At 39.4% G+C, this 14,500-nt stretch overlaps 1 protein-coding gene across 1 annotated transcript in view; it reads left to right on the forward strand.

The window, feature by feature from the left end:
- Positions 1-14,500, forward strand: part of TEX11 (testis expressed 11) — a gene marked incomplete at its 5' end in the record, with an annotated part of 282,218 nt that overhangs the window by 189,380 nt on the left and 78,338 nt on the right. Inside the window, one exon of the mRNA XM_045072768.1 lies at positions 1,014-1,130. Within this exon, the coding sequence (XP_044928703.1) occupies positions 1,014-1,130 (117 nt within the window). The remainder of the gene's footprint in view (positions 1-1,013; positions 1,131-14,500) is intronic.

A 14,500-nucleotide genomic window follows, 5' to 3' on the forward strand; every position in this document is an offset into this window, starting at 1 on the left:
GAATCTTGGGCCTACTTTATAATTTTTCGTAGAGCAGGTTGTTTGTGTAAGGATTTATAAGCTTACTTTGCAATTATAAGCATTTTTAAATAGTCATTACTCTCCAAGGTCAAGATTAAATGCCAGAAAGTAAGCAATATTGACAAGAAAATAAAAGGAGAGGGGCTAAGAATGTCTCTCTTACACATTCAGGAGTATATCATCTGATATGTTGAGATAGATTAAATGTTAAGAGTTTTAGAACTAGAAAGAACTATAGAGATAATCTAGCATAACTCCCTCATTTTATGTATTAGTAACCTGAGACCTAGAGAGATAAGGTGTTTTGAAATGCTGTTAATTTAGTGAAAGTGATGATTATGTCACTAAACGTTTTGGGAGATGAAAAAATAGTCTTTGAAAGTTCAGGTATAATTGCCATTTAAATTAGGTGAAATGAATAAGTTTTAGTTTGAACATTTGTGATAGCACTAGTAGGGTTCTATGTAAGAATCCCAAGGGCCTTAGAGGTTTATTGTAGTAAAAGCTGGGAGTTTTTTCTAAAGTTAGAGGACAAGGCTTAATGATGAGGTTATGCCTAATAATGCTTGTCAAGATTTGACATTGTATCTTTCAACCATGACAATATATGTGCTAATTTCAGCTCTATTCAATACAAAGGGGAAATCTATTTGCCAGGGGAAAAATCACTTAGAAATTACAACATAAAGCAAGAAATAAATCACTAGATAGAAATACAGGGCCAAACGACAGTACCTATCACTGGGAAGATAGGAAAATTGCAAAGAAATGAAGCTTTTTATCTCCAGAAAGGTTCTTAAAAACAATGGGAAGTAATATAAAATTAAAACCGTAAATCAGTGTTTATAGTCTATTTCATTTTTAAGGTGAGATGTGTTTTTCCAGCTGAATTTTTTCATTCAGACAGGATGTTGCTGATTTTCATTCTGATTGTTTCTGTTCACCTGGCAGAATTCACAGTATTCAATGATGTTCTGGTTATTTCTTATCAGCTGTCCCAGTTTTGTCCTTCTGATCAAGTAATTCTGATTGCACAGAAAACATGTTTACTTATGGCAGCTGCAGTTGATCTAGAGCAAGGGAGAAAAGCTTCAACAGCTTTTGAACAGGTAATGTGCTACCTTCAAAGAAAACACAAGAAAGAGTTTAGTGTGCTATTTGGTGTGTTTGCCTTCCCTGATGCAGTTCTTTCTGATTCTCTTTAAAGAACCCTTTCATCCTTTCCAGGAGCATCTTGATTTCAAAGGTTTGTAATGGTTCATTCCTTCCTAAGAAAAGGTCACATTTGGCTTAGCCTCTTCTTTTAAAAATATTGAGTATCTCTTCTTTTAAAATGCCTCTTCCCATGGACCACTCTTTCCAAATCTGTTTTTAGATATTCTTCATCATCTCCCTGCAATCATATGTGGCCCATAAGAAAGACTTTTCTCTATTTTTGTTACCTTTTACACATTCTCTAAGGAAGAATTTTTCTATCTCCACAGCTTCAGTAGCCAGCTCATTATTTACTTGGATTGTTTTTCTTCACTCTAATTGCATTTGCTTTCTTTGACCCACACCCTTAAATATTTTATCAGTAATTCAGTTTTAACAACAAAAAGAATTCCTACCTTTGCCTCAATTCCACTCCTAGCTTTGTTAAACCTTACCCCTTTAAGAAAATGCCAACATTAACATCTAAGAAAATTGTCTCCAAGCTGGACCACTAGCATTTTTGGTATGATTTTAAGATCTGGTTCTCTCTGCTTTTACTCTCTTACCTAGACAAAGAAAACTTCCCAATTTCCCATACTTGCCAGCTTTTCTTTCCAAATGGTACAAAATCCTTCTTGCTGTTTATTTCCTTCCTTCCGTTAATTGCTTCTTCCATGTGATTCTTCAGATCTGGAACAAACTGTCACCAGATCTCTGCCAGCATATTTCCCTTCCTTTCTGTTCCCTGTTGACTTCAACTCAAAAAACATTTGAGTATTAAGTAGTTTGCTAGGTACTAGAGATAAAGAAGACAAAATCCTTAACCTTGAGAAGTAAAGGGACCTCTTTTTAGAAACCTTTCCATTTTAAAAGAATGTGAGAAAAGAATCTTATGTGCCCCAGAGCAAAACCAAAAACAATCATTTTGCTTCTTAAAAAGCATGGGTAAATACAATTTTATTCTCAATAAGGCCTTGTGTTTTACTTAAAAAGAGTAATAACTTCCTAGTTTTCACGTAATGCTTTTAACCTTTTTAAAAAGTTTTTCTCGGTCACTCAGAGTCAGTTGAGCATGCGACTCGATTTCAGCTCTAGTCAGGATCTCAGGGTTGTGAGATTGAGCTCCGCCCCACACTGGGCTCGGTGCTCCGCAGGGAGTCGGCTTGAGATTCTCTCTACTGCTTCTCCCTGTCCCTCTGCTCCTCCCTCCATTCACACACTGCACTCTCTCTGGAAAATAAACAAATCTTTTTTTAAAAAGTTTTTCCCTTAAATTGGTGGTCCTGACTTTGTTAAATTTTGTATTGAAAGACCCCTCCCTTAGTAGACAGATAGGATAACTAACCGCTTGTTTGCTTTTCTGTGAACCGCTGGCTTTTAGGCGTAAATTAGGTTATTAATTGCTTATTAATTGCTCTTTTGCCCTTCTGTAACTGCTTGGCTTATAGAAATAATAGAAGACGCCATGATGGCACTCCTACCTTCCCCCTTCTTGTTCCCCCTCCCTGCCTCTCTCCTCCCGCGCGTGGGCCCTCAGAACCAATCAGCTTGTTCCCCCTTCCCGCCTCTCTCTTCGCGCACGCGGGTCCCCAAAGCCAATCAGCAAACTCCACTAAGGCCTTTTTCAAAAGTTCTAACTGTCAACCAATCAGTTGCGCCCCACCCAAAACTTGTTTGTACCTGTCTATAAAAACCCGGCACCACCCCAGCTGGGGGTGCTCAGCTAGCAGGAGCTGCTGACCACCCGCAGGCGGACCACCCGCAGGCACCTGCGTAACAATAAAGAACCTCTTGCTGATTGCATCCAGTGGCAGTGTTGGATTCTTGGGTAAGGGGATCCGCTGGTCTTTCAGTATCTTAATGAATAGAGATCAAATTGATGTGAGGGAAATTTCACAAATTCTTAAGTACAGTCCTTAATTGTTTTGTTTGTTTCCAACAACTGTTCTTTTTTGTGTTCTTTCTCTTGCAAATGTTAATGGTTTCTAAGAACTCTAACCTAGTAACCCTTCTATAATCTTCTTTGCTTTTGAAAGAATATCTGTTTAGGTAATGGAAGATGAATTTCTGCCTTTTACCATCTGAGTCTGGTCCCTGTAAATTAGACCGTGGTGTTCTGCTTGTCTAATGAAGAATTGTTGAATTCTGTTCTATTTATCTGCTCCTTGTTCTTTAAAGGCTCATAAATTTGAGTATTTCCAAATAAGTAGATGATGAAGGAATGTAGATGGAATGTATAGTTTTATCAACATTATCTTTACTCTCCTGAGTATGAGCTGCGGGGAAGTGAGGGATGCTTTAAAAAAAATACAGCAGTTGTGGGGCGCCTGGGTGGCTCAGTGGATTAAAGCCTCTGCCTTCTGCTCAGGTCATGATTTCAGGGTCCTGGGATCGAGCCCTGCATCCGGCTTTCTGCTCAGCAGGGATCCTGCTTGCTCCTCTCTCTCTCTCTGCCTGTTTCTCTGCCTACTTGTGATCTCTGCCTCTCAAATAAATAAAATCTTAAAAAAAATACAGCAGTTGTAATATACCATTGTGTGTGTGTGTGTGTGTGTGTACACACCACATCTTCTTATCCACTTATCTATCAGTGGACAGTTGGGTTGCTTCTGTATCTTGGCTTTTATAAAACAATGCTGCAGTGAGCATAAGGATGCATATATCTTTTTGAATTAGTGTTTTTGTTTTCCTTGGTAAATACCCAGTAGTAGAATTACTGGGTCATATGGTATTTCTTTACTTAATTTTTTTTCAACTCTTTACATGTGTGAACAGTCTTATTTATTTCAGGTGAAAATGAAATCTGTACTTAAGTTCAAACCAAAAAGTGAGAACATATTAACTAATGCATGTCATATAAGAATCTTACGTTGATATGCTTTCAGTTTTCCCTTCCCTTCCATCTTTTGTTATTGTTATTGTACATTTTACTTTTACATATGTTATAAACTCTCAATATATTGTTCTTAGTTTTGAGTAGGCTGTAAATTTATTTTTAGAGCTGTTAATAGAAGTTAAATGTTCTTTAAATTTATATATGTTTTGAGGGCTGCCTTGAATCATTTCTTTGTTGAGATCCAGAATATTGTTTGATATCCTATTCCTTTTGCCTCAAGAACTTTAACATTCTTTGTAGTGTCGATCTATTGAATTTACCCATCTTTTTCTGAAAAAGCATTTTTCCTTTATTTTTCATAGTTTTGCTGTGTGTAGAACTTAGAGCCATCAGTTATTTTTAATTTTAGCACTTTAAGGATGTCACTCCACTGTTGTTGGGCTTGCACAATTGCTGAGGAGTCTGTTAGCCTCATCTTTGTTCTATATACAGATATCTTTTGTTTTCCCATTGACTGTCTATAAGATTTTCTCTTTTATCGTTGTTTTGTAGCAGTTCGAATATAGTATATCTAGGTTAAAATTGAAAAAAAAAATCCTTGCCATTCTTTGAGCATTTTTGCAACTATGGTTTGATGTCTTTAATTTTGAAAAATTCTTGACCACTGTCTCTTCAGATGTTTTTTCTGTCCTGTTTATCTCTTTTCCTCCTAGGTTTCAAATTACATATATAGTAGACTATATGATATTGTCCCACAATATGTTGTATTGTTTCTTTTTTTCTCATTTTTCTCAGTATAAATATCAAATATTAATATGTAAATATTAAACAACATAGTACTGCACAAGCAGGGTGCCAAATAAGAAATTGAACAGTAGGGGCGCCTGGGTGGCTCAGTGGGTTAATGCCTCTGCCTTCGGCTTGGGTCATGATCCCGGGGTCATGGAATCAAGCCCTGCATTGGGCTCTCTGCTCAGCAGGGAGCCTGCTTTCCTTTCACTCTCTCTGCCTGCCTCTCTGCCTACTTATGATCTCAGTCTGTCAAATAAATAAATAAAATCTTTTTAAAATATTTAAAATAAAGAAATCAAACAGCAGGGCACCTGGGTGGCTCAGTGGGTTAAACCTCTGCCTTTGGCTCAGGTCATGATCTCAGGGTCCTGGGATCAAGCCCCACATCGGGCTCTCTGCTCAGCAGGGAGCCTGCTTCCCCCTCTCTCTCTGTCTGCCTCTCTGCCTACTTGTGACCTCTCTCTCTCTATCTAAGAAATAAAAAAAAAAATCAAACAGCAAATAAAAATATGTCTCAAAACAAATACATAAAAAAGGAAAGCCTGGTGGGTGGCTCAGTTGTTGGGCGTCTGCCTTCAGCTCTGGTCTAGCTAAAGTTTAGTAGAGGAAGGAAATAACAAAGAAAAATCAGAAATTAATAAAATAGAGACCAGAATAAATAATAACATAACATTGAAAGTAATGACCAGGTTTTCCAAAATAAAATAAAATAAAATTGGTAATGCTTTAACTCCATTAATTTAGAAGAAAGACAAGACCCAAAAACCAAAGTGAGAAATGGATAACAACACAAAAGCTAACCACAGAAATACGTAGGGTGATAACAGATAACTATTAACAATGCTGTCCTAACAAATCAGAAATCTTCTTAGACCAATAACAAGAAGTGAATATTGAATTAGGAATCAAAAATCTCACAACACAGAAAAGCCCAAGACTACATGGTTTCCTTGGTGAATTCTGCCAAACATATAAAATATAATTAGTAACAGTCTTTATCAAAATCTTACAAATTGTGGAATGGAGGGAACACATTCAGAATCATTCTGTGAAGCCAGTATTACCTTGATATTAGCGGAGATACAAGAACAAAAAAGTCCAGTCTGTACAATGTAAGTATTACTACTCTTTCTTTCTTTTTTTTTAAATTTAATTTAATTTAAATTTTTTTCAGTGTTCCAAGATTTCATTGTTTATGCACCACACCCAGTGATCCATGCAATACCTGCCCTCCTTAATACCCCCTACCAGGCTCACACCACCCCCTACCCTCCCCAAAACCCTCAATTTGTTTCTCAGAGTCCACGGTCTCTCATGGTTTGTCTCCTCCGATTTCTCCCAGCTCACTTCTCTTCATCTCCCAATGTCTTCTGGGTTATTCCTTATGCTCCATTTGCATGATAAATGGTTCTCCATCCCCTCACTTTCAATCTGCAGGTATCTTTAGGTCTAAAATGAGTCTCTTATTGGCAACATATAAATGCGTCTTGTTTTTAATCCATTCAGACTCCCTGTGTCTTTTGATTGGAACATTTAGTCCATTCACGTTGAAAGTAATTCTAGAGAAATATCTATTTAGTGCTATTTTATAATTTGTTTTGTCATTGTTTCTGGAGATTTTCTCTAATTTTCTCTTACTGAAAGAGTCCCTACTTTAATATTTCTTGCAGGGCTAATTTAGTGGTCACAAACTGCTTTAGTTTTTGTTTGGGAAACTCTTTCTCTCCTTTTATTCTGAATGATAGCCATGCTGGATAGAGTATTCTTGGCTGCAGATGTTTTCCATTCTGCATGCTGAATATATCATGCCACTTTCTTCTGGTTTACCAAGTTTCTGTTGAGAAATCTCTACCTAGCCTTATGGGTTTCCCTTAAGGGCCTCTTTTTTGCCTTGCTGCTTTTAGAATTTTTTCTTTATCACTGTCTTTTTCCAGTTTAATTACAGTATGTCTTGGTGTTGGTCTGCTTTTGTTGATACTGATGGCAATCCTCTATGCCTCCTAGATCTCAATGTCTCTTTCCTTCCCCAGATTAGGGATGTTTTCTGCTATTATTTCCTGAAATAAATTTTCTGCCCACTTTTCTCTTTCTTCTGAGACTGCTATAATATGAATGTTACTACATTTCATGGATTCATTGAGTTCCCTAAGTCTCTTCTCATGTTGCATAATTCTTCTTTGTGTCTTTTGTTCAGCTTCATTATTTTACATTATTTTATCTTCTAGGTCACTAATTCATTCCTCTGCTGCTTCCAGTTTGTTGTTCATTGCATCAAGCCTGCTTTTGATCTTGCTTATTGTACCCTTCATCTCTGATTCTTTTTTAACTCTTTTATCTTTGTGGTAAGGGTCTCACTGGTGTTTTCTATTCTTCTCTGAAGCCCAGTGAGTATCCTTATGATTATTCTTTAAATTCTCTGTCAGGGGGCACCTAGGTGGCTCAGTTAGTTAAGCAACTGACTCTTGATATCCTCTCAAGTCATGATCTCAGGGTCATGAGATTGAGTCTCGTGTTGGGCTCTGTGCTTAGCAGGGAGTTTGCTTGAGATTCTCTCTCTCTCTCTCCCCCTCTCCCTCATCCACCCCCACTATCTCGCTTGCTCTCTTTCTCTGTAAAGTGAATGAATGAATTCTTTTTTTTTTAAATTTTTTATTTTTTTTATAAACATATATTTTTATCCCCAGGGGTACAGGTCTGTGAATCACCAGGTTTACACACTTCACAGCACTCACCAAAGCACACACCCTCCCCAATGTCCATAATCCCACCCCGTTCTCCCAAACCCTCTCCCCCCAGCAACCCTCAGTTTGTTTTGTGAGATTAAGAGTCACTTATCATAAGACAAACTTATGGTTTGTCTCCCTCCCAATTCCATCTTGTTTCATTGATTCTTCTTCTACCCACTTAAGCCCCCATGTTGCATCACCACTTCCTCATATCAGGGAGATCATATGATAGTTGTCTTTCTCTGCTTGACTTATTTCACTAAGCATGATACGCTCTAGTTCCATCCATGTTGTCGCAAATGGCAAGATTTCATTTCTTTTGATGGCTGCATAGTATTCCATTGTGTATATATACCACATCTTCTTGATCCATTCATCTGTTGATGGACATCTAGGTTCTTTCCATAGTTTGGCTATTGTGGACATTGCTGCTGTAAACATTCGGGTGCACGTGCCCCTTTGGATCACTACGTTTGTGTCTTTAGGGTAAATACCCAGTAGTGCAATTGCTGGGTCATAGGGAAGTTCTATTTTCAACATTTTGAGGAACCTCCATGCTGTTTTCCAGAGTGGCTGCCCCAGCTTGCATTCCCACCAGCAGTGTAGGAGGGTTCCCCTTTCTCCGCATCCTCGCCAGCATCTGTCATTTCCTGACTTGTTGATTTTAGCCATTCTGACTGGTGTGAGGTGATATCTCATTGTGGTTTTGATTTGTATTTCCCTGATGCTGAGTGATATGGAGCACTTTTTCATGTGTCTGTTGGCCATCTGGATATCTTCTTTACAGAAATGTCTGTTCATGTCCTCTGCCCATTTCTTGATTGGATTATTTGTTCTTTGGGTGTTGAGTTTGCTAAGTTCTTTATAGATTTTGGACACTAGTCCTTTATCTGATATGTCGTTTGCAAATATCTTCTCCCATTCTGTCAGTTGTCTTTTGATTTTGTTAACTGTTTCCTTTGCTGTGCAAAAGCTTTTGATCTTGATGAAATCCCAATAGTTCATTTTTGCCCTTGCTTCCCTTGCCTTTGGCGTTGTTCCTAGGAAGATGTTGCTGCGGCTGAGGTCGAAGAGGTTGCTGCCTGTGTTCTCCTCAAGGATTTTGATGGATTCCTTTCGCACATTGATGTCCTTCATCCATTTTGAGTCTATTTTCATGTGTGGTTTAAGGAAATGGTCCAATTTCATTTTTCTGCATGTGGCTGTCCAAGTTTCCCAGCACCATTTATTGAAGAGGCTGTCTTTTTTCCATTGGACATTCTTTCCTGCTTTGTCAAAGATGAGTTGACCATAGAGTTGAGGGTCTATTTCTGGGCTCTCTATTCTGTTCCATTGATCCAAGTGTCTGTTTTTGTGCCAGTACCATGCTGTCTTGATGATGACAGCTTTGTAATAGAGCTTGAAGTCCGGAATTGTGATGCCACCAACTTTGGCTTTCTTTTTCAATATCCCTTTGGCTATTCGAGGTCTTTTCTGGTTCCATATAAATTTTAGCATTATTTTTTCCATTTCTTTGAAAAAGATGGATGGTACTTTGATAGGAATTGCATTAAATGTGTAGATTGCTTTAGGTAGCATAGACATTTTCACAATATTTATTCTTCCAATCCAGGAGCATGGAACATTTTTCCATTTCTTTGTGTCTTCCTCAATTTCTTTCATGAGTACTTTATAGTTTTCTGAGTATAGATTCTGTGCCTCTTTGGTTAGGTTTATTCCTAGGTATCTTATGGTTTTGGGTGCAATTGTAAATGGGATTGACTCCTTAATTTCTCTTTCTTCTGTCTCGTTGTTGGTGTAGAGACATGCAACTGATTTCTGTGCATTGATTTTATATCCTGACACTTTACTGAATTCCTGTACAAGTTCTAGCAGTTTTGGAGTGGAGTCTTTTGAGTTTTCCACATATAGTATCATATCATCTGCGAAGAGTGATAATTTGACTTCTTCTTTGCCGATTTGGATGCCTTTAATTTCCTTTTGTTGTCTGATTGCTGAGGCTAGGACCTCTAGTACTATGTTGAATAGCAGTGGTGATAATGGACATCCCTGCCGTGTTCCTGACCTTAGAGGAAAAGCTTTCAGTTTCTCTCCATTGAGAATGATATTTGCAGTGGGTTTTTCATAGATGGCTTTGATGATATTGAGGTATGTGCCCTCTCTCCCTACACTTTGAAGAGTTTTGATCAGGAAGGGATGCTGTACTTTGTCAAATGCTTTTTCAGCATCTATTGAGAGTATCATATGGTTCCTGTTCTTTCTTTTATTGATGTGTTGTATCACATTGACTGATTTGCGGATGTTGAACCAACCTTGCAGCCCTGGAATAAATCCCACTTGGTCGTGGTGAATAATCCTTTTAATGTACTATTGAATCCTATTGGCTAGTATTTTGGTGAGAATTTTCGCATCTGTGTTCATCAAGGATATTGGTCTATAGCTCTCTTTTTTGGTGGGATCCTTGTCTGGTTTTGGGATCAAGGTGATGCTGGCCTCATAAAATGAGTTTGGAAGTTTTCCTTCCATTTTTATTTTTTGGAACAATTTCAGGAGAATAGGAATTAGTTCTTCTTTAAATGTTTGGTAGAATTCCCCCGGGAAGCCGTCTGGCCCTGGGCTTTTGTTTGTTTGGAGATTTTTAATGACTGTTTCAATCTCCTTACTGGTTATGGGTCTGTTCAGGCTTTCTATTTCTTCCTGGTTCAATTGTAGTAGTTTATATGTTTCTAGGAATGCATCCATTTCTTCCAGATTGTCAAATTTGTTGGCGTAGAGTTGCTCATAGTATGTTCTTATAAGAGTTTGTATTTCTTTGGTGTTAGTTGTGATCTCTCTTCTTTCATTCATGATTTTATTTATTTGGGTCCTTTCTCTTTTCTTTTTGATAAGTTGGGCCAGGGGTTTATCAATTTTATTAATTCTTTCAAAGAACCAGCTCCTAGTTTCGTTGATTTGTTCTATTGTTTTTTTGGTTTCTATTTCATTGATTTCTGCTCTGATCTTTATGATTTCTCTTCTCCTGCTGGGCTTAGGGTTTCTTTCTTGTTCTTTCTCCAGCTCCTTTAGGTGTAGGGTTAGGTTGTGTATTTGAGACCTTTCTTGTTTATTGAGAAAGGCTTGTACCGCTATATATTTTCCTCTCAGGACTGCCTTTGTTGTGTCCCACAGATTTTGAACAGTTGTATTTTCATTATCATTTGTTTCCATGATTTTCTTCAATTCTTCTTTAATTTCCCGGTTGACCCATTCATTCTTTAGAAGGATGCTGTTTAGTCTCCATGTATTTGGGTTCTTTCCAAACTTCCTTTTGTGGTTGAGTTCTAGCTTTAGAGCATTGTGGTCTGAACATGTGCAGGGAATGATCCCAGTCTTTTGATACCGGTTGAGTCCTGATTTAGGACCGAGGATGTGATCTATTCTGGAGAATGTTCCATGTGCACTAGAGAAGAATGTGTATTCTGTTGCTTTGGAATGAAATGTTCTGAATATATCTATGATGTCCATCTGGTCCAATGTGTCGTTTAAGGCCTTTATTTCCTTGTTGATCTTTTGCTTGGATGATCTGTCCATTTCAGAAGAGATCCTAAATCGTGAGGGGGGAGAAAGGGGATAAAAAGAGGTTCAAAAAGGAAGAAAGAAAAAAAAAAGAAAAGAATTTTAAAAAGAAAACAAATAAAGAAAAATATAAAAAAGAAAAAATATATGTATTAGATAAAGTAGTTTAAAAACATTAAAAAAGAAAAGGGTAAAAGTTAAAAAAAAATTTTACCAGAAGGCGAGAAAAAAAAAATTAAATTAACTGCAAGACTAAAAAAAATCACAGGGAGAAAGCCATGAGTTCCGTGCTTTGCTTTCTCCTCCTCTGGAATTCTGCTGCTCTCCTTGGTATTGAAACCGCACTCCTTGGTAGGTGAACTTGGTCTCGGCTGGATTTCTTGTTGATCTTCTGGGGGAGGGGCCTGTTGTAGTGATTCTCAATGTCTTTGCCCCAGGCGGAATTGCACCAACTTTACCAGGAGCCGGGCTGAGTAATCCCCTCGGGTTTGCTTTCAGGAGCTTTTGTTCCCTGAGCGCTTTCCATAGAGTTCCAAATTGCGGCCTCCTGGTCTCCTGCACGCAGGAGCCGAGAGCCCGGGGCCCCACTCCTCAGTGCGCCCTCAGAGAACAGCGCCCAGTTACTCCCGTCTGCCTGACCTCCGGCCGCGCTCCGAGCTCACCGAGCCTGCGACCAGTTCAAGGTAACCCCGAGCTGGGAGCTAACCCCGAGCTGGGAGCTTACTTTCGGCTCTGTCTCTGTAGCCGGCTGTCCCGTTCCAATACCCCACAAGCTCTGCGACACTCCGACACCCCCGATCCTTCTGTGACCCTGCGGGACCTGAGGCCACACTAACCCCGCGTGGGTTTCGCCCCGGTTTAGCCTCTGGAGCAATGTCCCTCAGCCGAACAGACTTTTGAAAGTCCTGATTTTGTGCTCCGTTGCTCCGCCACTCGCTGGGAGCCGGCCCCTCTCCCCAGGGTCTATCTTCCGGTCGCTTTGGATTCACGTCTCCGCCGGTCCTACCTTTCAGAAAGTGGTTGTTTTTCTGTTCCCAGAATTGCTGTTCTTCTTCTCTTCGATCTGCCAATGGATTTGCAGGTGTTTGCAACCTTTAGATAAGCTGTCTAGCTGATCTCCTCCTAGCTGAAGTAGTCTCAGCCTGCTATTTCTCCACCATCTTGACTCCTGAATGAATGAATTCTTTATCGGGAACATTACTTATATCTGTTTCATTTAGGTCTGTGGCCATGGCCTTATCTTGTTCCTTCATTTGGATAAATTCCTACATCCTGGAGTTTTGTCTAAGTCTCTGCTTTCATCTCTGTGTTAGAAAAGCCAGTTATGCCTCCTGCTCCTAAATGTAATGTCCTTATGAATAAGAGCTCATGTCATGCCCAGGGCATGGTGCTTCAGAGTGTTTCTGGTGTGTGCCGTGTGTACTGTGCTATTGTGTTTTGCCTGCTGTGTCCTTCAGGCCAGTCATTTGCAGAGGTTCTCCTAGCCTGTTGTTGGCAGTGTTTGGTCCTTAGCCTGCAAGGGCCAAGTTTTAACTAGGTGTGCAGTTTGCTTGTGAAATAAGACCTGATACCAACTCCACCAAGACATAGGCCCTGTAGAACTCTCTGGTTGGGAGAGATGGTATGGGCAGGGATTTGTGGTGGTCTTCTAGGGGAGGGGCTCTCCATGCTGGGACTGAAGTAGGCTTGACTGAGAAGGGTAGTCCCACCAGAGCACAGGGGTTGTGGTTTTGTGTAAGCAAGTTAGGCAGCCAGTATCCGGGCTGAGCTGCTTCCCTCAGGTGGTTCTGTGTTTATGCTGGGAGGGCTGGGGGAGGAAATGGCACCAGTCAGCTCTTTTCTTTCCAGAGAGGCCTGAAGGAATAATCTCCCACTGTATGTCCTAGACATTCTTCAGATCCCTATTTCCATGCTGTCTTACCCAGGTTGTTTGCTTGCCTTCTTTCCAGGAGCAGCACAGTGCCCTCAATTTCCTATCCTAGCCAAGACCGCTGACCCTTAAAACTGCAGGCTGTAAGCCTTTTTGGTTGCAAGAACTCCAGAAATTCAGTTCCTCCAAGCCAGTAGCTTTGGGGAAGTGTTCTTCTTGTCCATTCCCTTACATGCTCCTCTCTTTCTGTCTCTCTCTCTCTCTCTATCTCAGTCTCTCTTTCTCTCTCTCTTGCCCTTCTCAATGACAGCTCCCTCTCCTCTGAAGTACTTGTTATCTGTTTCTCCCTTAAACCGTGTCTCTACACTTCCTACCTTCTTTGATATGGCCTCTTCTCTCCCTTTAGTTGTGGAATTTGTTCGGTCAGTCTTCAGGTTGATTTCTGGGGTATTTAGGATGATTTGATAGTTATCTAGTTGTGTTCATGGGACGAGATGAACCTCGTGTCCTCCAGTCTGCCACCATCTTCGTCTCCCACTTCTTCTAGATGTAATTTTTTTGAGCAATAAAAAAGAATGAGATCTGATGATTTGTGACAATATGGATGGACCTAGAGTATTATGCAAAGTGAAGTAAGTCAGAAAAAGGAAATATAAACCATATGATCTCAGTTATATGTGGAATCTAAAAAGGAAAAGAAAAAAAATGGAAAAAACAAACAAGCAAAGCAAACAGACTCTTAAATACAGAGAACAAACTGGTGATTGTCAGAGAGGAAGTAGATGGGGTGATGGGCAAAATAGGAAAAGTGGATTAGGAGATAGAAACCACCACTTATAAAATATATAATTTGTGAACATGAAAAGTATAGCACGGGGAATATAGTCATTAACATTTTAATAACATTATATGCTGACTATACTTATTGTGGTGAGCATTGAGGAATGTATAGAATTGGCCAATGAATATGTTGTGCAAATGAAACTAATGTAGCATTGTATATCAGTTATACTTCAATAAAAAAAATATACAGCAGGGCGCCTGGGTGGCTCAGTCAATTAAGCATCTGACTCTTGATTTTGGCTTGGGTCATGATCTCAGGGTTAGGGGATCAAGCCCCATGCCCCTACTCTGCATTCATCGGGGAGTCTGCTTAAGGATTCTCTCCCTCTGCCCCTCCCACTACTCTCTCTCTAAAATAAAAGAACAAATCTCAGAAAAAAATATACAGCCATTATAATTTATCGAGGAACTACATCTCCTTCCTAAAATGGGTTGGATAAACTACTGCCGGCTAGCCAAATCAGGCCAGTGGCCTGTGTTTCTGCAGCCGGAGCACTAGGGACTTTTTTTTTTTTTTTTACATTCATGGAAGGTTGTGAATGAAAATATACGTGAAAGATAATAAAAAGATAATAAAAGAAAATATATGTGGAAATGTATGTGAAAAAAAATACGTGAAAGATAGTTGTGTGGCTGGAAAAGCCTAAAACATTTACTGTTTGA

The sequence above is a fragment of the Mustela putorius genome, unplaced genomic scaffold (genome assembly GCF_011764305.1).
Source record: "Mustela putorius furo isolate JIRA1106 unplaced genomic scaffold, ASM1176430v1.1 tig00004053_pilon_pilon_pilon, whole genome shotgun sequence".
Lineage (NCBI taxonomy): Eukaryota > Metazoa > Chordata > Mammalia > Carnivora > Mustelidae > Mustela > Mustela putorius.